Source organism: Schistocerca nitens, chromosome 2 (assembly GCF_023898315.1).
Source record: "Schistocerca nitens isolate TAMUIC-IGC-003100 chromosome 2, iqSchNite1.1, whole genome shotgun sequence".
NCBI classification, from domain to species: domain Eukaryota; kingdom Metazoa; phylum Arthropoda; class Insecta; order Orthoptera; family Acrididae; genus Schistocerca; species Schistocerca nitens.
In genome coordinates this window covers 877663773-877687775 of record NC_064615.1, presented here as the reverse complement: position 1 = coordinate 877687775, position 24003 = coordinate 877663773, and the positions used below count along the sequence as shown (strand labels likewise).

At 40.0% G+C, this 24003-nt stretch overlaps 1 protein-coding gene across 1 annotated transcript in view; it reads right to left on the bottom strand.

Moving 5' to 3' along the window:
• The window catches only part of LOC126235408 (glutamate receptor ionotropic, kainate glr-3-like), a 161047-nt gene that overhangs the window by 61642 nt on the left and 75402 nt on the right, over positions 1-24003 (bottom strand). Inside the window, exon 6 of the mRNA XM_049944130.1 lies at positions 9545-9768. Within this exon, the coding sequence (XP_049800087.1) occupies positions 9545-9768 (224 nt within the window). The remainder of the gene's footprint in view (positions 1-9544; positions 9769-24003) is intronic.

Below are 24003 nucleotides of genomic sequence, written 5' to 3'. Positions count from 1 at the left end.
AGGAAGTCATGGAGGACGAGGCAGTCACTGCCTTTATACCGTACACTGACGCACTACCGGGAAAAATCGGACGCACAAAAAAGAAGCCCAATAAAATACGAGCATTCTTGGGAAGCGTCAAGGCCAGCGTATACCAGATTACGTGTCAATGTGGGAGGACAAATATTGGATGGACAGTGCGTACATTCGAAGATCGTTCCCGAAAACACCAGAGGCACACTTGACTGATGTATCCCAAGAAGTCAGCAGTCGCAAAGCACTGTTTGTTCGAGAATCGCGCCATGGAGTACAAACGTACAAGGATCTTGGCACAGACTTCCAAATACTCGGACAGCGTCGTTAGACGGGTCGTAGAAATTCACACCGAGGACGATCTCATCAACCGGGATTACGGTTATAATCATAGCAATGTATGGGATCCAACACTGAGTTTAGCTGAGGAGCATGTCTGCAAAGAAAACGATCTGGCGAACATTGCGGGCAGGGAACTTACTCAAAGCTATCGCAGACGCCGACTTGCGGCCGCGGGTGCGGACCGCGGACGGTGCGACTCGGGGGCAGGGGACATTAGTGGGCCGTGTGCCCAAGGAGTTCAGTTCGTCAGCGCATCTGACGATGGCCACATGGCTCATGGCCGAAATATTGTTCGTTGGATACTGTGAACCGGCAGTAGCCCCGTGGACTCTTCGATCATTTGTTGATTTGTTGCTTGTTTCGAATACCTGTCTTACCCTGCTGATTCTTACCCACTGCAGCTCCCTCTAGTAACGTGGAAGTTATTGTCCGATGCTGTAACATGTGTTCTGTCGTCCCGCCCCTTCTCCTTGTCAGTATTTTCCGTATGTTTCTTTCTGTGGAGAACCTCGTCATTCCTTAGTTTACCACTGCACTTAATTTGCAACATTGTTCTGTAGCGCCACACCTCAAACGCTTCGATGCTCTTCTGTTCAAGCTTTTCAACTGTCCGTGATTCACTATCACACAGTTCTGTGCTCCCAACATAGATTCTCAGAAATTTCTTCCTCAAATTAAGGCTTTTGTTTGATAATAGTAGACTTCTCTTGGACAGGAATGCCCTTCCCCCTGTGCTAGTCGGAGTTTTATGTCCTCCCTGTTTCATCCGTCATGGCTTATTTTTCTTGCAAAACAGAAGAATTCCATAACATCATATACTTCGTGGTCACCACTATTGATGTTTTTAAGTTTCACGTTATTCTCAATTCTGCTACTTCTCATTACTTTTATCTGTTTGCTGTTTACTCTGAACCCTTATTCTGCACTCATTACTCTGTGCATAACATCCAACAGATTCTAAAATTCTTCTTCATTTTCAATGAGGATAGCCACGCCATCAGACAATCTTATCATTTATATCCTTTCACCCAGAATTTTAATCGCACTCTTGTACACTTCTTTTATACATGCGTATGCGTCGGATAAAGACATGATTGACAACCGTGGCTCTTATATGAAATAAGCTGTTGATGGTGTAAAGAAACCAGCGATAAATTATTTTTAGGTTATTTTATTCAAAAAGTACCGTTACCGTTTCGAACAATTCAACATCAGACGGTTTTTTCATGCTTTCGTCAAAACTAATCATACACTGGTTTCCTGGCGAGGTGCCCTAGAATAAACAATAATTCACAATTACAAACATGTAACCAAAATGAATGCGTTACATATTTGTGTTAGAAGGCATCTCACGGGGAATGTCCGTCTAAACTTTCTTCTGACGAAATACATTCGCAAATATGTTCGTAATTTCACCATCCCATACGTTGGTTTGCATTATAAAACACTTTCGGTTGCCCAGAAAATTAATTTCCAACGTATACAACGTATTTTCATTCATAAGATAGATTTCATGTGCGGCAAGATAACAGGACCCTGATGGATAACATATTTATAGGCGGTGTTCCCTCTGAAACAATTAATTTGTATCCATTTCTTAATGGATGATCATGATACTTAATTAATAAAATTAAACAATACAGCAGCTTACAACCATGAGGCAGGTACATACAAAGCAGTGAGGCTTATTAAGGGGCTCCGGAAAGGCTCAAAATCATGAAAAGTTCAATTTTTACTTTTTTGCGTTTTCTGAATCTGCAGACTATTACCTTTTAATAGATATATAATTTATTCAATTCCGAAGACTACAACTATTTTTAAATTTTTTTTGAAATGTGTTCTGCATGGGCGTGACCCACTGTGGCGCTGTTAAACTGCTGTCAAATGGTGTTATTATTAACGTCCGTGTTCATCAGGTACATTTTAGTGATGTGAGATAAAGTATAAAACCTATTTTCAGAGACTTAGCAGCACCTGAATTGTTGAAAAAGTGTATTCACGGAAAAACTCAAAACCCCAATGAAAGTGTAAATAGTGTTATATGATCGAGAATCCCCAAGACTGTATTTGTTGGAATAGAAACACTTCACTTTGGTGTGTATGATGCTGTTGCGACTTTCAATGATGGCAACATTGTAAGGTGCAAGGTATTTAGAAATATGGGAATGAAGATAGGTTCTAACATAGTACGAGCGATGCTTGCTTTAGACAAGGAACGCCTTCGGGCTGCAGACAGGGCTGTAAAGAGTCTAGAAATACAAGCAAGAGTAAACAGGAGGAGGAACAAGAGGAAGCTGGAGGAGGAGTTTGCAGAGGATGAAGATAATCCATCCTATGGACCTGGAATGCACTAAAAAGTTAATCCAATCTTTGTCGCTCGATTCCCAAAACTTTTATTTTCTCATACTAATTACATGTTTTGTAAGGATCTTCCAAACATATTTGTTTCAAACTTTCAGTAAATGTTACACAGTACCTTCTGCATAATTTAACACAGCCTTTTTCCAAAAAACTGTATATTTTTGAATATATAAATAAAAAATTGCAAAAAATGTTGTGAATTTTCATTACAATTGAAAAAAAATCATCTTTAATAACTGAACTAAAATTTTGTAAAATCCCTGTGTTAAGTTGTAGCCCATATTCCAATAAATAATCTGTAAAAAGTTCAACTTCCTACCTCAAATACTTTGTGAGGAAAGATGTAATTTATAAGCGTTATTTTAACATTGCAAGTATAGGGCGTTCCGGAGCCCCTTAATGTGAACAGGATACAGTGTTTTAAGATTAAGCTAAATATAGGTGGTATGGGATGAGGTACATAGAGAAGGAGACGCTAGTGCCAAAATCAATTTAATCCATAGTGGTTTTGCGTCAACATCAGGAAGCTGTGTTCCTAAAACGTTATCCATTAAATCCATTTGCAAAAACAAGTAAATTATGGATAACTAAGGTAATTAAAATCTCATATAAGAGGGAAATTTATCATGCCAGAATAAGTGAAGATCTGACATTACTTGTACACTAAAGACATTAAAATATGCAGAATTCTGAATGTTCTGACAGAAATAAATAATGCAGATAATAAGATTAAAAGTATTTGGGATATTATCAAACAGGAAACAGGACAGCCAATCATTCAGCGAGATAATATAACAGCTAAACTAAATAACATTGTTGAGACCGATTATTCACGAGTTGCGAGTACTTTTAACATAACTACCTAAATGTGTCACCAAAAATAAGATTAAATGGTTCAGTAGAAGAAGAAAATGGATATATTAAGAATACCATTCCACAAAACTTTAATCAATTACAGGTAGCACCAGCATTCTTCACTGAAAATAACAGAATTGTAAGAATTCTAAAAAAAAAAAACAAGAGCTCATATGGTGTTGATGTAATTTCAAACAGAATCCTGAAAAGTTGTTGTAATGTCCTCTGAGTTGCATCAGCAGAGAAGAGGACTTTTCCAGACAGATTAGAATATGCAGTTATTAAACCGCTTAATCAGAAAGGTGATCAGAAAGACTGAAATAATGATCATCCAGTTTCGTTACAACTTATTTTTCCAAAATTCTCGAAGAAGTATTGTACTCAAGAGTAGTTTCACATTTAAGGAGAAACAATTTGCATAGCGTATCACATTTTGCATTCCCAAAGGGTTGCTTGACTGAGAATACCATTTATAGACCAAATACTGCAAGCTTTAAATGATAAGGTTTCGCCAGATGGTATTAGTTGTGAGCTTTCCAAGGCGTTTGAGTGTGTAGATCATCTCACACACTTAGAAAAATTTAAGCTTTACGGAACTGATGGCTTTACACACAACTGGTCTGAATCATACTTAAAAAACAGACCGCTAAACGTTGTGCTGAATAATTTGAACAATATTGGAAAGGTAAAAAATTGTAGTGATTGAGGAGAAATCACAAAGGGATCCCCATATGTTTCGATTTTTGTTTCTCTCCTATTCCTTCTGTGAATGACCTTCCACTTAACATTCAACAAGCAGCATTGGCCATTTTTGCAAACAATACTAGTGTTATAAAAAATTGCATTAGAGAGAAAGCGAAAGAGCAGATTCTTATTCGTGTTTTTTAAAGAACTATTAATTGTTTCTCAGAAAGTGGACCTTTCCTCAATTTTGAAACAGTACGCTATACTCAGTTCCGTACAACAAATACAGTCATGCCAACAATTGATATAGGAAATGAGAAAGAGTCAGTAAATAGGGTAGAATGCTCCAAATTTTTGGGTGTACATGTTATAGATTACTTGAAGGAAAGAAGCATATTACTGAGCTTCTGCAATAATTAATTTCAGCTACTTTCGCTCTTCGTTTAATTGCTTGTCTTGGTAACAAGCGGATCAACTTCTTAAGATACAGGGTGGTCCATTGATAGTGACCGGGCCAAATATCTCACGACATAAGCATCAAACGAAAAATCTAGAATGAACGAACCTCGTTAGCTTGAAGGGGGAAACCAGATGGCGCTATGCTTGTCCCGCTAGCTGGCGCTGCCATAGGTCAAACGGATATGAACTGCGTTTTTTTTTTTAAATAGGAACCTCCATTTTTATCACATATTGGTGTAGTACGTAAAGAAATATGGATGTTGCAGTTGGACCACTATTTTTGCTTTGTGATGGATGGCGCTGTAATAGTCACAAACGTATAACTACGTGGTATCACGTAACATTCCGCCAGTGCGGACGGCATTTGCTTCGTGATACATTACCCGTGTTAAAATGGACCGTTTAGCAATTGCCGAAAAGGTCGATATCGTGTTGATGTATGGCTGTCGTGATCAAAATGCCCAACGCGCGTGTGCTATGTATGCTGCTCGTTATCCTGGACGACATCATCCAAGTGTCCGGACCGTTCGCCGGATAGTTACGTTATTTAAGGAAACAGGAAGTGTTCAGCCATATGTGAAACGTCAACCACGACCTGCAACAAATGATGATGCCCAAGAAGGTGTTTCAGCTGCTGTCGCGGCTAATCCGCAGACAAACTGCGCGAGAATCAGGAATCTCAAAAACGTCGGTGTTGAGAATGCTACATCAACATCGATTGCACCCGTACCATATTTCTATGCACCAGGAATTGCATGGCGACGACTTTGAACGTCGTGTACAGTTCAGCCACTGGGAACAAGAGAAATTACGGGACGATGACGGTTTTTTTGTACGCGTTCTATTTAGCGACGAAGTGTCATTCACCAACAGCCGTAACGTAAACCGGCATAATATGCACTATTGGGCAACGGAAAATCCACGATGGCTGCGACAAGTGGAACATCAGCGACCTTAGCGCGTTAATGTATGGTGCGGCATCATGGGAGGAAGGATAATTGGCCCCCATTTTACCGATGGCAATCTAAATGATGCAATGTAAGCAGATTTCCTACGTAACGTTCTACCGATGTTACTACAAGATGTTTCACTGCATGACAGAATGGCGATGTACTTCCAACATGATGGATGTCCGGCACATAGCTCGCGTGCGGTTGAAGCGGTATTGAATAGCGTATTTCATGACAGATGGATTGGTCGGCGAAGCACCATACCATGACCCTCTCGTTCACCGGATCTGACGTCCCCGGATTTCTTTCTGTGGGTAAAGTTGAAAGATATTTGCTATCGTGATCCACCGACAGTGCCTGACAACATGCGTCAGCGCATTGTCAATGCATGTGCGAACATTACGGAAGGCGAACTACTGGCTGTTGAGAGGAATGTCGTTACACGTATGGCCAAATTCGTTGATGTTGACAGGAATCATATTGAGCATTTATTGCATTAATGTGGTATTTACAGGTAATCACGCTGTAACAGCATGCGTTCTCAGCAATGATAAGTTCACAAAGGTACATGTATCACATTGGAACAACCGAAATAAAATGTTCAAACGTACCTACGTTCTGTATTTTAATTTAAAAAACCTATCTAGTACCAACTGTTCGTCTAAAATGTTTGTGACTATTACAGCCACATCTATCACAAAGCGAAAACAGTGTCCAACTGAAACATTCATATTTCTTTACGTACTACACGTATATGTAATAAAAAATTTGGGTTCCTATTTTTAAAAAACGCAGTTGTTATCCGTTTGGTGTATGGGAGCGCCATCTAGCGGGCCAACCATAGCGCCATCTGGCTTCCCCGTTCAAGCTAGACAAGTTTCGATCTGTGTAGATTTTTCGTTTGACGCTTATTTAGTGGGATATTTGGCCCGGTCGCGATCAGTGGATCACCCTGTATTTAGCATATTTCCACTCAGCAATAGTTTTCTGAGGTAACTCATCTCCTGGAAAGATAGTGTCAATTGTGCAAAAGCGAGCAGTAAGAATAACGTGTGGTGTTCATGAGGAGGCGTCATGTAGGTATGTCTTCGATGAGTTATGTATCTCAATTGCACCATCGCATTACATATATTCACTACTGAAATTAATCTGCGTGACAACTCCCTATGCAGCATGCATGAATAAAAACCTAGTTTTAAGTGTCGTTGCATGAATAATACTACAAATAATGTGGTCATTAATGTTAACACTAAACAGGTATACATAACCCGTAAACTGACTCGTCCTACACCATTTCAATAAAAGAATCATTCAAATGATGTGTGAAATACGTAACTAACTGACTAGGAGCGTACAAATAGTGGGGGAAAAAGTGATCAGTCTGTTCACGAGAGACAATCGCGCCACGTCTTTAAATTCGATCATTGCCTAGGAAGGCGGCGGTGTGATCGGGCTGCCAGGACGTGTAGTGGCGTTCAATGTGTGGCTAGCAGAGCTTCGAGGCACACGGGCCGGAGCTGCTGGGTCGACTTATGAGGCGCCGATAGTGGCGTGCAGTGCATGCGAGGTGAAGTTCCTCAAAGGGCCTCGGATTACTGGCCAGCGGATTTTCAGTCCTTTCATTCCGCGGTCCTCTTGCTGTCAACTGTGCCTATTTTCTTGATCGGTGACCTCCACGGCAACCGCTCGTGTCCATGCTGACATTTGTGTGTCCGACCATCGCCACAGGGCTTATTAAATGGTCAGCAGGTTTTTAAGTACATGGTGATTTTTAGGCCGCTTAATAATGCAAAATTGTTTGGAGAACCTCTGATGTTGGTGTGCCGGCCGGTTCGTTATCGTTTGGAGTGGAATTGGTGACAGTTAATCCCTCTAACCGGCCGTATATTTGTCTGTTTGTTTTTTCCTTAAGACACTGTCAAACAAAGTGCTCCACTCAGCCTCTCACTTAAGTCTCTGCACTGTTTAGTCTAATTTCAGTGTGTCTTGGCTTTTTAAGACTATTTTAAAAATCAAAATTTGCGAATAGTTATAATTTTTTCTGAAGTTTTGTTTCTTCCCAAGCGGCATATTTCACGTAAAGAGGTATTCTGTAAATTTGGGTTTCGTTGTGGCCCAGTAAATTCCCCTCTATTACATGATAAAAGCATATTGTCATGTAATTTAACTTTGGTATTGTGAGGCAGCACCTTATTCCTTTTGTGTCCAGACGGGGAGCTTAAGCTGCTGTTTTGGGTGTATTGTTTACAGTATTCCGCATGGGCAGTGTTTGCTTAAGTAGGGGTTCTTAGCGTCTGTATTGTCCGCTCCCTTGGCAGCAGAATTCTTACTTAAATGTAAGGCGTCCCAATGTTTTTTTTTTTTGGGGGGGGGAGGGGGGGGGGTAATCTCTGTGACGTCGGGGTGATAGTGCTCCTCTTGATTCTTACACTCTTGTAAAACTACATGATAATTGTGGGGCAGAGGGAGCTAGTTTCTGTTATTTGAAATTATCTCTCCCTGAAATTATTAAAGTCCCTTTCCTACTGATTAGTCGTATCAGGCTTTTAGGCTTGGTTCAATATTTAAATCATGAAAGTTTTCTCTTAATTAACACACTGTAATTAATTGTTGAATTTTATTAATTTGACTTGGTTTTCAAATTTTTCCAAAGTCTCAATATTTGCGTCTTCTTTTCTTAATTAACGTGATCTGTTTTAATTGTAATAATTGTGAGTTCAATAAATTATGTTGACATGTATGGACGTTACCAATGATGTTAGATCTTATGGCCCAGTCCTTCCTTCCAAAGCAAGTAAGCTCTTCAGTATGCATTAAGTATTTCATAACAATTCGTTATACTGAAGCACTCATTTATATAATCCTTCTAATTTTTTACTCAACATTCGAGTTCAGGCATTGGTATTAATTTCATTGGACTGTATCTACAGTCTGTGGCATGTCGTTAGGTCCCGTACAGTTTAATGCCTAGAAAAATATCAAATCTAATGTAAAAGTCCTTTCCGGGGGGCTCTCACTCTGCAGCGGAGAACTGAGCTGTTTTGAAGCTTCCTGGCAGATCAAAATCGTGTTTCGGAACGGAACTCTAACCCAGAACACTACCTTTCACAAGTTCGAATGAGGAGGAGTAGGTACTGGCGGAGGTAAAGAAGTGAAGAGGGATCTGTGTCGTATTTAGACAGCTCAGTCGGTAATCACTTGTCCACGAAAGGCAAAGGTCCCAGGTTCGAGTCACGGTCCGGTACGCAGTTTTAGTGTGTCAGGAAGCATCAAATCAGCACACTCTCCACTGCAGTGTGAGAATTTGTGCTGGAAAAATCTGTATGTTAAAACCTCACATTGACAATAATGAGCGCAGGCCAAATCCAGTATTGAACAGGCGATTGATGTACCAGCCTGAAATTAGTGCTCTTGCGTGGACAGCGAATACTACAGTCGGGCCTGCCGTTGTGGCCGAGAGGTTCTAGGCCCTTCAGTCCGGAACCGCGAGACCGCTACGGTCGCAGGTTCGAATCCTGTCTCGGACATGAATGTGTGTGTTGTCCTTAGGTTAGTTAGGTTTAAGTAGTTCTAAGCTCTAGGGGACTGATGACCTCAGATGTTAAGTCCCATAGTGCTCAGAACCAGTTGAACCATTTGAACTACAGTCGAGTTGCAAGTATAGTATTGAGATCAGTGGCCTACTCAGTATCTCAGTATATAGACCAATGTTTTTTTCCTCTCCAAAATCGCCCTGGTCTCTGGTACACGATCACACAAAACCGTCTGAATCGTAACCTTACCTCAGACACAAAAGTTTGACAAGAACCTCCGACATGTCTGCAGGACGGTTTTCTGATACTTTAGACTGTCGCTAAGGTAAACGAGGAATACTGGCGTACCTTGCATGCAGAATATTCCGATGACGTGCAGGAAGTCGCTGTAGACTCGCCCCCCGTCCAGAGGGTTTCTGCCAGTTTCCGTATATCTTCGGTGCACCCTGAGGACGGCCCAGACGACCAGCATTAGGGCAAAGGTGCAGATGCAGAGGCGGCCATCGAAGGGGCGCCGGAAACCATCCCACTCGAACTGCTCCTCCTCCGGCTCTCGGATATACAGATGCTCCCTGCAGTTAGACACACCCACTTTCAATGGAACTTCGTAAACGCTTCTTCGTAGAAAATGTCAGTTTTGGAACAACGCGAGTTCCAGCGCAGCCAGCGTAGTTGCCAGATCTACCCCCCCTCCGCCACCCTACTGGGCCCGGGTAACAATCAGTAACATGCGTCAGACATACAATACGTGTGATTCCTGAGAAAGCCAAGCCTCATTCCGTGAGCGGCTTCGCCAGAACCTTGTAATGTAGTTTAAAGATACGATCTTTCCATATAAATCGTGTAATGCATATGTGCATTCCCTTCACGTATTTAAGCCAAGTATTATGCATATTTATGCGATCAGGAATGCTCAGTAGCAGCTAGGTTACATGTACATTTGACAATTAAGCGTGAGCAAGGAACATTAGTGATGGAATCATAGGAGGCAATGTTGTGCAACCTTAATAGGAACAAGATCCGACTATTTGGGAGTAGGATCTTACAATCTCAGACAGTGTTCCGAGACAGACTTACGCCACAATGTCCGCAAACATGACGTCAGATAAACGCACGGCAGAGTTACCGGGGCGGCTCTAAAAGAACGGTCGCGAATGCATATTTCAGATGTTAAACAAGATATAAAGTGAAGTTATTAGTTATAAGAACGCCTAGTGCCGTGGGCAGTGTCTATCGTTATGTACAGTCAGAAGACGGTGTTAATGTGTGGAAAGGATCGAATATCACGGTGTAATCCAGACCCACCATATTGCAATTGCTGATTCTGTGACGTGTGTGACAAAGCAATTTCTGTATTAAAAAAAAGTGTGGTACAAACGTCGTTGAGAATTAACAACTGGCATCCCTAAACACTCCACTTCAGCAGGATCACCACCTACATGGAACCTGGCGACTGAGCGCTACTACTGTGCGACGAGGTACTTACCGAAGCAGCAATACCAATGAGGGTGTTGTAATCGGTCAGACAGTTGCACAACTTTTTTGCTACCGTTTTGGGAAACACACAAAATATCCGTACATTCTGCAAAATGGTAAGTGAGCGTCGTTCACATTCCAGTACGGCACCCGTGATGTCAGTAACATATTTCCATTTCCAAACCGCCTTATTCAGCGTGAAACTACCAACGACAAATCCCAAAGATGTATGACGATTCACAAAATGTGCCCAAGAAAGAACAGTGTAGTCAGTGGCGAGTAGGTTCAAATGGCTCTGAGCACTATGGGACTTAACATCTTAGGTCATCAGTCCCCTAGAACTTAGAACTAGTTAAACCTAACTAACCTAAGGACATCACACACATCCATGCCCGAGGCAGGATTCGAACCTGCGACCGTAGCAGTCGCGCGGTTCCAGACTGCGCGCCTAGAACCGCGAGACCACCGCGGCCGGCAGTGGCGAGTAGGATGAGGAATTTTCGTTTGTCTTAATTTAATCGCGCACCTGAAATACGAACTAATACTGTGTACTTATTTGTCGAATTTATTAATTATTTTTAACAACAAGATGGTAGAGCACTTGCTCGCGAAGGGCAAAGGTCCCGAGTTCGAGTCTCGGTCGGGCACACAGTTCTAATCTGCCAGGAAGTTTCATATCAGCGCACACTCCGCTGCAGAGTGAAAATCTCATTCTGGAAACATCCCCCAGGCTGTGGCTAAGCCATGTCTCCGCAATATCCTTTCTTTCAGGAGTCCTAGTTCTGCAAGGTTCGCAGGAGAGATTCTGTAAAGTTTGGAAGGTAGGAGACGAGGTACTGGCAGAAGTAAAGCTGTGAGTACCGGGCGTGAGTCGTGCTTCGGTAGCTCAGATGGTAGAGCACTTGCCCGCGAAAGGCAAAGGTCCGAGTTCGAGTCTCGGTCGGGCACACAGTTTTAATCTGCCAGGAAGTTTCATATCACTGCACACTCCGCTGCAGAGTGAAAATCTCATTCTGTTCAGTGAGATGTTTTATAACAGGGTACATTAATTATTTATTTGCTTTAGACGTGTACAAAAATGGAAGAGCCCCTCACGCAAAAGCCAAACACTTTCGGGCACCATAGTGAAATGGAAGGAATAAACTAGTAGTGGATTCTGGCTAAAGACTGGCTCGCGGACTGGCGTGTTTTCTCAGGGAGTATATTCATAATTCCATGTTCCACGTCAGGTTCTGTAACAAGAGCAGGATCATGTCATCCTCTCCTGCCCAGTATACCCCAACTGGGAGGGAAGGGGCGGGTGGGGGGTTGGGTGTCCGTGCAAACACTGTCCTAATAATTGGCGGATAGCTGACTGTAACGTGATAGTTTCATCAAAGAGCAATGACACTCCTGTAAGAATGCCCAACAGTCGAGCACACACTTTGTAGCGTATCTATAAAGATAGCAAATTGATAGCCCTCAGATCCACGTCAGAGCATGGGCCTTCGTAGATGAAAAATACGTATCGACCGGTCAGAATAACATTTGTAGCTAGATCGCCTGTGGCGCAGTTTGAAGACAAAAGGCGAGGATCCTCTGCAAGAGCCACCACACATCTTCTGAGAGTCAACACAATAGGCGATGTCACCAGTATCCATCAAGGCGACACCACGTGCAGAGGCAGGAGCGGACCATACCTGTACTTTGCAGCCCAATCTGTCTTTAAAGACAGGGTTCCAGGAGCCATGCACCACCTTACCAAGATAGCCACAGTGCATGGTGCGCCATGCCACTGGCCGTCGAGCATTGGGACAGCGACTCTCAATTACATTCCAGGTATGGTTCCTCATTATTCGATGATATACACTTATGAGCCAAAACATTATGACCACCTACTTAAAAGAATGTTGGTCAACTTCTAGAATGCAATTCAACAGAGATTTTGCGTGCCGTGGATTCGATAAGTACTTGACAGGTTAACAGTGGTTTGTAGCACCAGATGCCTACGCAGAGGTCACACACTTCCCGTAAATTACGAGCGGCTGGTTTGTGTGCGAGGACCTGGCCCACGACAGAGTCTCCATTGGGCTTCATAGGATTCAGAATTCTGAATTTGGTGGCCAAGGCATCAACGTGAGCTCACTATCATGTTCCTCAAACCATTGCAGCATGATTTTGGCCTTGTGAAACGGACAATTATCGTGCTGGATGATGTCGTCGCCGTTGAGGAACACATCAAGAATAAGTTGTTACAGGCGGTCCCTAAAAGTGTTCACAAAGTCCACAGCTGTCATGGTGCCTTCGACTACTACCACAGGTCCCATGGAAGCCCAGCTGAATGTTCCCCATAACATAATACTGCTGCCACTGCCTTGCATCTGTAAGTAGACTGTTTAGGTTTTTATGTTGGTAACGCCATGTAGCGCTCTATATGAAAATCACTGACTGTGCTGTGTGCAGTCTCTGGCTGATTGGCATTGTTAGAATATTCGCCATTGTAGTGTTGGGCAATTGGCTGTTAATAGCGCCTAGCGTGGCGCAGTTGGAGGTGAGCTGCCAGCAGTGGTGGATGTGGGGAGAGAGATGGCGGAGTTTTGACGTGTGTCCATCAGAGACAGTAAATTTCTAAGACTGGATGTCATGAACTAATATATATATATATATATATATATATATATATATATATATATATATATATATATATATATATATATAATGACTTTTGAACACTATTAAGGTAAATACATTGTTTGTTCTCTAGCATAATCTTTCATTTGCTAACTATGCCTATCAGTAGTTAGTGCCTTCAATAGTTAGAATCTTTTATTCAGCTGGCAGTATTGGCGGACGCTGTATTGCAGTAGTTTGACTAACGGAGATTTTTGTGAGGTAAGTGATTCACGTAAGGTATAGGTTATTGTCAGTCAGGGCCATTCTTTTGTAGGGATTTTTGAAAGTCTGATTGCGTTGCGCTAAAATATATTGTGTGTCAGTTTAGGCACAGTCATTTATAATTTTTTTAAGGGGACGTTTCATATTTCAACCCTTAGCCGAGGATACCTCACTGGAATCTTCTGATTTTTTCTTGTAGTTTGTGTAATTAGTGTACCTATTGTTTATTGCTAGCGCGTAACTATAGAGAGAATTTCCTTTGTACTTGTAGTTTTTCATTGTTGTACAGTAAAACAGTTGTGACATGCATGTAGATTTGCACCAAGTATTTCGCAGTTGCGCTTGCAATTAACTAGATATTATTTTCAGTGCTATCTTAAGGTGTTTTCTTATTTTTGCTATTCAAATTGTGCTTTTCTTGTTATCGTGTGAAATGCGTGATAATTATGGCGTGCGAAAAACGTAATACTAGGTCCCAAAGTAAATTGAGAAATGATAGTAACGTCGAGCGTAGCTTATCAAGACCACCGTGTAATGAATTAACAGACATTCAAAGTAGTAATTTGGTAATTGTGCATAGAGAAATGGAGCGGGCGGCAAATAGTGGTGTAAACAGTGAAACAATTAGTGAACAGGGAAGCATTATCGATCGATCGGTCGGCAACAGCTCGCCTCAGGAATCCGAAATGACAGGACACAATCTTGCAAATACTGTAGATTCAGGTTTTGCGTCCTCACCGTTTTCTCAAATAAGCCAAGACACATTCTCTGCTTTTCAAAATGCGAATATTGCCGGTTCAAATGCACTGCCGAATAGCACTGAGGAACATGTTTCAGACACCAGTGCATTGTTATTACAATTAATGCAACAAATGGGACAAAAGTTTCAAAAGGTAGACACAATGGAACAAAATCGGAGACAAACACAGCAAAAGTTAGACACAATGGAACAAAATCTTCAAACGTTAGACACAATGGAACAAAATCTTCAAAAGTTAGACACGATGGAACAAAATCAGAGACAAACAAAGCAACAGCTTCAAAAGTTAGACTCAATGGAACAAACGCTTGAACAAAAACGTAAAGGTTTAACTGCTGAGTTACTTAAAACCGAATCGAAATGTCAGAAACTCTGTAATGACGTAAAAACATAAATTTGTGAGTATTTTTAACTTATGTTTTCGCGTCATGAAAATGCATTACAGAATCACGAAGCAGCCATAAAAGAACTGCAAACTATTGTTCATGAAGATCACGACACCTTGCAAGCTAAAATTGACTCTTTGCATCTACCGATTCGGTTACGCAACTTGCAAAAACTCAGGAAAACTTAAAGGACACAGTAGATACGATTTAAACACAAATGGACACTCTGAATCTTGGTTCAGAAAAACACACTGAGGAAATCAGTTCACTATCGGAGAAAGTAGGCGAGCTTTCGGATTAGTTCACTAACTTATCTACAAAGGTAGATGATGACCTGAATGACAAAAGACCCGTAGCCTTCACTGACACAGAAGAGTATGAACAAATTAGAAAATTCAAACAAAATCAAAATCAAATCAATACACAGTACAAAAGAGAAATCCGGGAAATACAAGATCAGTTGACACAGGTAATACAACAATTATTCAGAGAACACTCGCGCTCCAATACGGGAAGAGGGACATAGTAATACGGAACAGCCACAAAATAATAACACAGGGCACTTGGGAAATTATGAAAGAAATTGGCAAGGTACACCGAATTTTGAGATGGAACCGCCGAAACGAAGTACCAATGACCGATATGCGACTCGCCGACATGACGATTTTGACTATAAGCTGTTCATTACTACACGTAAATTCAAAACATTCAAGAATTCTGGCAACGACATTCATCCACAAGCGTGGCTTCATCAATTCTCTCATTGTTTTCCTCCCAACTGGTCATTAGAACACAGATTAGAATTTATGTGTGGCTACTTGGAAAATGAACCAGCTTTAATAATGCGATCAGTCATTCACGATTGTCACAGTGAAGGAGAATTTTATCATGCCTTCCTCTCAGCGTATTGGTCTCAAGCTACACAAGACTGTGTAAAACATGGCATCATAATGATGAGCCGGCCGCGGTGGTCTCGCGGTTCTAGGCACGCAGTCCGGAACCGTGCGACTGCTCCGGTCGCAGGTTCGAATCCTGCCTCGGGCATGGATGTGTGTGATGTCCTTAGGTTAGTTAGGTTTAAGTAGTTCTAAGTTCTAGGGGACTAATGACCACAGCAGTTGAGTCCCATAGTGCTCAGAGCCATTTGAACCATAATGATGAAACATTTCGAACAATCTGAATTTTCCAGTCTTGTCAAATATTTCGAAGACATGTTACATAAGAATCAGTATCTTTCAAACCCATGTAGCCCCTCAGAACTCATCCGCATTTGCTTAATCAAATTGCCTGAGCATTTACGACATATTATTTTGGCAGGACGTTGCAAAGACGATATTGAAGCTTTTCAGGGACTGTTACAAGAATTGGAAATTGACACTGATAATCGCGGAACGCGGAAACAGGAGCACAACAATTACAGGTCACATCCGTCACAATTCCGCCATGACAGAAGTAATAACTGCACACGACAAGGCTACTCTTGCAACGTAAATCGTAACCAAAACAGACACCACCCGTATGACAACTGTTGGCAGAGTAGTAATAATTACAGGGGAAGATCACCTCTCTGCGGGAATGACTATCACAGAGACAATCAGAGAAACAGACAATATGGGAACCAAAATAATTATTATCAAGGGAGACAGAATAACTTCAGACGCAACGGTCCACCGTGCAGTTACGATTCTGGGAGAAATTCTCCACCACATGACCGACAAAAAAGAAACTATGTAAACTACCGACAAAACGACAGACCTGAATTTCATCAGAACTGGCGGGATTCAAACAGGGCAGGGCCCTCTCAACAAGGTGAATTTGTAGAAGTTAGATCTCCAAATCACAATAACGACGCGCGCCAAAAAAGAGAGAATAGGCAAGACTCACACCTCTGGCAGCCACAAAACGAAATTATGAAGCTGACGACGTGGCTAGTAATTACGTAAAAATGGAAGACATTACTCCAGGAACACGACATAAAACATAACAACATTGCATATCCTGTAACTCACATTACAGTAAATGACGTAAAATTTACGGCAGTACTTGACTCTGGCAGTCCCATTTCAGTAATTAGTGAAACAGCCTTTAGCAAATGCAACAAATCGAACGATTGCCCCACACTTCCGTTACGTAAGATTAAATTACAAGATGCAGTCGTTGGAAAAAGTGTAGATGTACGCCAACAAACCAACTTAGACTTCTTTTGTCAAAGCCACAGCTTCTCTATGAACTTCCTTATTGTTCCATTATTGTCAACGGAAATTATATTGGGAGTAGACTGTTTGAATGAATACAAAGCAATCTTAAACTTTAACGATGCTGAGATAAGTTTAGAGAAAGAAGGTAAGTCAATAGCTTTGAAATTTGAAGATTGGCTCTCAAACCATGACGAGGAAATTAATCGGCTTTACCTCCTGTTAGACAACAGTTCGGAATTTTCGACGGAACTTGACACTAACAATCACTCTGCAAGTACTGACAGCGATGAAACCGACGTCGTATTTGATACTAATGAGTTAATTCAGAATAAAATTCAAACAATTGAGAATTGTAATGACACTGGTAGGAAGGACCTTTTTGAGATTTTACAAGCACATTCCACAGTTTTTACTCACAAAACAGGAACAATCAAGGGATTTCAATACCTATTTCGTGTTCGTGAGCATACTAAATTTTGTGTTAGACCATACGTAATTCCGGCACATTATAGGGACCGTGTTAGAACAGAAATACAATCTATGCTTGACGAGGGCATTATTGAGACTGCAGTAAGCTCATACAACAATCCATTACATGTTGTTGAGAAGAAAAATGGATCGATCAGGCTTGTATTAGATTCGAGAAAAATCAATACTATCATCATTCCTGAAACAGACAGGCCGCAAACGTTGGAATAACTTCTTCAAAATTTTAATGGTGTAAAAGGGTTGTCTTCTATTGATCTCAGATCCAGCTTTTATCAGATCGAACTTCATCCAGAATGTAGGAAATACACAGCTTTCCTTTGCTTCGGCGTTTGTTATCAGTTTCGAAAACTTCCTTTTGGTTTGAATGTTTCTTCGGCAGCATTCATTCGCGGGTTAAATTCCATATTACCTGAGTTCTTAAAACGTCACATGACCTTATATGTGGACGATATTCTAATAACAGAAGCTTCATCGGAACAACATAATCGCATCCCCAACAGTTTGTTACGTATTTTTGCAGAATATGGAATTACAGTTAACTTGGAAAAGTCTGAATTCGGTAGGTCAACGGTGAGGTTTTTGGGGCATATAATTTCTTCTGAAGGCATTCAGCCGGATCCCGAAAAAGTAGAAGCAATCAGAGCCATTCCAGTTCCATCCACAAAAAAAAAACAAGTCCGCAGTTTTGTAGGTCTCGTAAATTTTTACCGTCGTTATCTGAATATGTAAATTCTAGTTACACCAAAACTTTGTTCTCTCACTGGAAAAAATACTATTTGGAACTGGGATGATCAGGCACAGCTGGAATTCAATTCTTTGAAAGAAGCGCTACTTAACGCGCCAATACTAGCTCATCCAGATCTGTTACAAGAGTTCTGCCTTAGCACGGATTCTTCTAAAGTTACAAGAATTCTGCCTTAGCACGGATTCTTCTAAAGTTATTTCAAGAAGCCATAGAAAATGACACTACTGTTCAGAAAACCATTGCTTTTGCTAGCCGAGTGTTAACAAAATCTGAAAAAAATTATTCCGTTACTGAATTAGAAGCTTTAGCTATCGTTCGGGCATTTAACAAATTCCGTTTCTTTCTTTCTGGTAAGCACGTAAAAGTATACAGTGATCATCGTGCATTACAATTTATTATGTGTTCATAATTAAATCATGACAGGTTAAAACGTTGGGCATTGTTTCTGCAAGAATTCCACTTCACAATAGTCTACATTCCCGGCAAGGAGAACATTGTTGCGGACGCACTGCCACACGCACCGGCTGGGCTTGAGAAAAGTAACACAGAAGGCAACCTCGAGAAAAATTTCAGTATTCTTTACATTCAGAAAGTCGCCTTCGTAAACTTCATCACCACATCTTTAAAGGACATTGCTCATGAAGAAGATAGAGATACGATTTGGAAAGACATCAAAAGTAAATGGCATGAAAAGACACGCACACAGATTCGGCGTTATTATATGGTTAGAAACAACATACTCTTCAAAAGCTGCACTGTTGATGACAAGCTATGGGTACTTTGCATTCCTGAAGATTTTGTTAATAAGCTCATTTGGTACATTCATTTCAGCTACGCACATTTTTGTCCAAGAAAATGTTATCATATTCTTCGGACGACTTGTTATTTTAACAATATGGAAAAGAGAATTCGAAGAGTCTTGTCTATTTGTAAACTTTGTGAAAAAGCTAAACCATCTACCATCTCACATCGTGCTCCGTTGTTTCCTATCATTCCTTCTAAATTAAAAGAATTTGCTGCTGTTGATCTCTTGGGAACCCTTGTCAGAACATCGAATGGATTTTCGTACGTTCTAGTCGCTCTTGAACTTACTTCAAAATTTGTTTCTTTCACACCGTTACGTAAAGCCACTGGACGGTCTGTATCCAACGCCTTTGTTAAAAATTTCTTACGTGAAGTTGGACACGTTAGTAAAGTCATTTCAGATAACGGACCGCAATTCAAGTCTGCTGTTTGGTCACTCATGCTTCGGAATCATAAAATCAAATCTGTTTTTATTTCACTGTACTCACCTCACTGTGACCTGTCTGAACGGATTATGAAAGAAATCAGTAAGCTTTGCAGACTTTATTGTCACAGAAAGCATCAGTATTGGGACAGATATTTACACTTATTTCAAAACGTGCTGAATGAAATGCCTCATGACTCCATTGCTTTACCACCTATTCTTGTACTGAAGAATGAAGAACCATCGAACAGAATCAGAGAGATTGTACCTTTTCCAAATACACGTAAACTTCGACACAAAGACATAATTGATTTGGCTATTGAAAATATAAAATCTGCTGCAGACAAAAGGAGAAAACTCCACGGTAAAGCAAATGCAAAGAAATTATATATTGGTCAGAAAGTTCTCATTAAAGCTCATTCATTGTCATATAGGAAGAAACACTTGAGTCAGAAATTCTTTCTGATTTACAATGGACCTTACAGAATCCGACGTATACCACATGGTAATTGCGTTGAAGTTGAAACTCTCCGTACTAGGAAGAGTAAAGGATTGCACCACATTTCACATGTAAAACCGTTTATTGAGAAATAACCTGTTTTTTAACTTAGCCTTTGCTATAAAATTTTTCACTTCACCTTACTAGTACTCTTTGTCACCCTTAGAAACTGTTAACACGCAATTATGTTTTAAAGTTAACTATCCAGTCAAGAACCCAGGGAACTTACGTAGACAAGTAATAACATGCAACTATGTTTTAATGTTAACTTCCAGTCAAGAACCTAGGGAACTTATTTAGACAAGTAATTACAAATGCATTGTTATAGTGAGCAGAGGAAACAGTGTTACTGTGTGTGTACATTCTTGCTTGTTAGTTGCACGATTACGTAACGACTATAAGGCTTACATACTTAGAACATATACTGCTAATGAGATTTTAATGCAACATTTTGGTTTACTTGAAAAGATATTCTTTATTTGAAGTACTTTCTGTGAGATTAAAGATGACTTAGTATTTGGTTTCGTTGACAGCTACACGATTATATCACGACGCTACTAATGTGTGACACAATTTACATTGGTGCTTTTGTGCTGTATCTGTTTTACATCTGCACAGTTTTTCTGAATTCTTCTGGAAAGTAAAACATGTTTTAGTAGTAACTTTTGTGTTATAGCTACAATGAGGCAGCCTTTTTCGTAGCACAACAATACGTTACAGTAGAGTGCTTTCTTGATCACGGTAATGTAAGTAATAACTACCATATCTGTACGCATACAATTTCACTTTTGTTTATGATATAAGTACATTGACTTCTGCAGAACTTTGCTTTCGGAGGACGATAACTACGACACTTCCATAGAATTATCTTACAAGAAGACGCACATTTAGCACTAAAGGACACGTATTTGAGTGATTAATTTTGTACTTAAAACATTAATTTTAAAGATTTTTGAATTACAATGAAGAAAGGTTTTCCGTGATACATTTCATTCCATTGCTGTAATCAGTAACACCTGAGGGTATTATTACATTAATCCTCAGGGGGGTACATGCTTACTTTGTGTACCATGTGTTTGGCAAGCACAAGGAGCCCTAGCTAATATGGTATTTGCGTATACAACTTTATGCATCGGTACCATGTTTCTCTAACACATAAATTACACAGCTATCTGATCATTTAACTGAGAGAGACAAACATTTTTTTACTACGTCAGTGACACATGTTTACGTAATTACACAGTTTGATAACTTCACACTTATGAAATTGTATTTTGTACTGTACTGTGTGAACTGTTCATGTTTTTTCGGAACCATTGTGATACTATGAGAGCTTTTAATGATGTATTTGGTATGGGATCATGATTTTTAAAGTACGTTTGAGGTAGATGACACTATTGAAATGAGCAGAGAATTTTGTTTAGGTTTTGAAATTATTGCAGAAAGCTACGACATTTTCGACATTTGACTGAGGTGTTATGATATTATTACGACGACGATGTGTATTATGCTGTTGAAGTATGTTTATGATCAATAAGCTGATGCTATATGAAGAATTTGATTATGCTACATATTTATTACGATGAAATTTTGAAGAAGTGTCGACGAATATGTATATGTGTAATAAGGTAAGGAATAATGAGTAGTGGTTAGGGACTCTGATTTGAGAAAAAGGATGTTGGAAACCAAGAATCATACTTTAAGAGTTATGAAACGTGTGTACATGCGTGAATGTATCACAATGCCGGCGACAATTTTTTGGACACTGTTATATTTATAGGATTTTGTTTCTACACATTTCTACTGTAATTTCTCGACTTGTGAAATTTTATTTGTATCAAACTGTCACTGTAGCGGAAACTTTAGTTGTAAATTTCGGTAAGAAAGGTAAGTGACCTTGACGTAATGCGTTGTGGGCGCAGTCGCCTGGAGAAAAAGTCATTAGGTGGAGAAAAAAGAGGCCATTAACCTCACTATTGACATTTCTTTGCAGAAAACATCGCAAATACGACACGCTCATTACTTGGAAACATATGATTATACTGTGGAGCTCGTACTTTGTGCTACTTACTGAAATGCTTATGAATTGATAGAAAGATACTTACATCTCTACACCTGATTATGACAAGTGTCTTTCTACGAGAGCTGAGAGAATTTCTACTAACTTATGAAATGCCACATGACTATTGAATGATATTTTTATGCTTTGCTTTACATAGTTGCTTATTTTGTTTAATATCTAGTTTCTAGCTGCACTGCAGCATTGGTTAAAATAAAATTTAATAGATGTACTAATATAGATATTTTATGCCTACAGATCCATTAAATAATAATTATGTGATCCACTTACTTAAAAAAAATGGGAGGAGCACAGACAGACATATCCCTTCACAGGAACTGCATACATAATTTTTTCAACGATTTGGTAACTTTTTTGCAGAGTAAGTTTTTGTGATGCATCTCTCTAATGTTAAGATCTGACATAGGTATTAGACATTTCCTATTTTTCTGTAATATTTTTTCTGCTTGAGCTTTGTCATGTTTAGGTATAAGTTATAGCATTTGCTGCTGCTGTTTGCCAGGCATAGTGCTACTAAATTTCACTTTGTATTACTCTGTTAAACCAGTTTTACTACTGATTTATTTTTCTTGTTGTTGCACATTGCCTTATATTAGTTGTAATGTTGCATTTGCTTTGCTAATTTTGATATATTGCTGCTTGCTTTGCCAATTTGCATTTTTTTGTCATTGCTGTTTGTGTTAATTGTTTTGTAGTGCTGCATTGCCTCGTCCCTTAGTTTATGCATCTGAGCTCAGTAGATTTAAGTTAGCTTAAGATGGGGTAGGCCATATAAGAGAACGAGTTGTGATAAATTGGAAGAAATGTATTAAGAAGCTATAAGAAAATGGATTGGCCAAAAAAGTATTTTGAAAGAGGATATGAACAAAAATGTAGGGTTTAAGGAAAACAGGTTTAGGTAAGATTTTCTTGGAAATAAATGATGAGGTAAGATAATGGAAAATAAATAATGAGGTAATAAATAAGAGAACATATAAATACAGAAAGCATGGTTGGATAGGATTTTTTTGGTGGAAACAAATGGTGAAATAAGAGGAAAGATCTATTGAATGAAGTTTTGGGCTGGACTGCAGTACCAAATGTTACACTGGAAACTAACCCTGTCCTTTCCTTTTGTGTTATTCCGCTATGTGTTTGTGTACCCTTGTGTATTTGCGTTCTTCCTGTCATTTTTGTGAGTGTACAAGTGGTGGTTCATGGACTTGCTATATTGTCTGCAAGACTCTTCAATGGTGATTGTGCACCTGCACAGTCGCAACAGATGGCTGCTGGGCGTCTCTACCAGGACTACAGTGGGTCTACTCTGTGATGACCTACCTACCAATATTCTTCAAACCTTCGACTGACTCTGCTGTGAGATTGCTCTGTTGTGGCCCATTACCTGTCTGCATGTCAAGAGTCAGCACTGTCTTTCCATTGGAAGGACAACACTACTTCTTCAAGTCTGCATGGAAATCCACTACTTCCATGTGCATTTTCTTTAACTGCTTAGACTTTGGGAAAAACACTGCAATTTTACTGTGATGAATGATCAGGACTGTCTTTATGGACTGTGAGAAAATTTTAGCTTTTGACCAACATTGTATCAATAAGTGTGTGCATTTGATTTCTTTGTTATTGTAATTATGAAAAATTTTTTTCAAATCTGTTTTGGCCACTGCCCAAAACAATTTGTAAAATTTTTTGTGGGGAGCATGGGGGCTATGTAAGTAGGCTGTTTAGGTTTTTATGTTGGTAATGCCATGTAGCGCTCTATATGAAAATCACTGACTGTGCTGTGTGCAGTCTGTGGCTGGTTGGCGTTGTTAGAATATTCGCCATTGTAGTGTTGGGCAGTTGGCTGTTAACAGCACGTAGCGTTGCGCAGTTGGAGGTGAGCCGCCAGCAGTGGTGGATGTGGGAAGAGAGATGGCGGAGTTTTGAGAGTGGATGATCTGGATGTGTGTCCATCAGAGACAGTAAATTTGTAAGACTGGATGTCATGAACTGATATATATACATTATGACTATAGAACACTATTAAGGTAAATACATTGTTTGTTCTCCATCAAAGTCTTTCATTTGCTAACTAT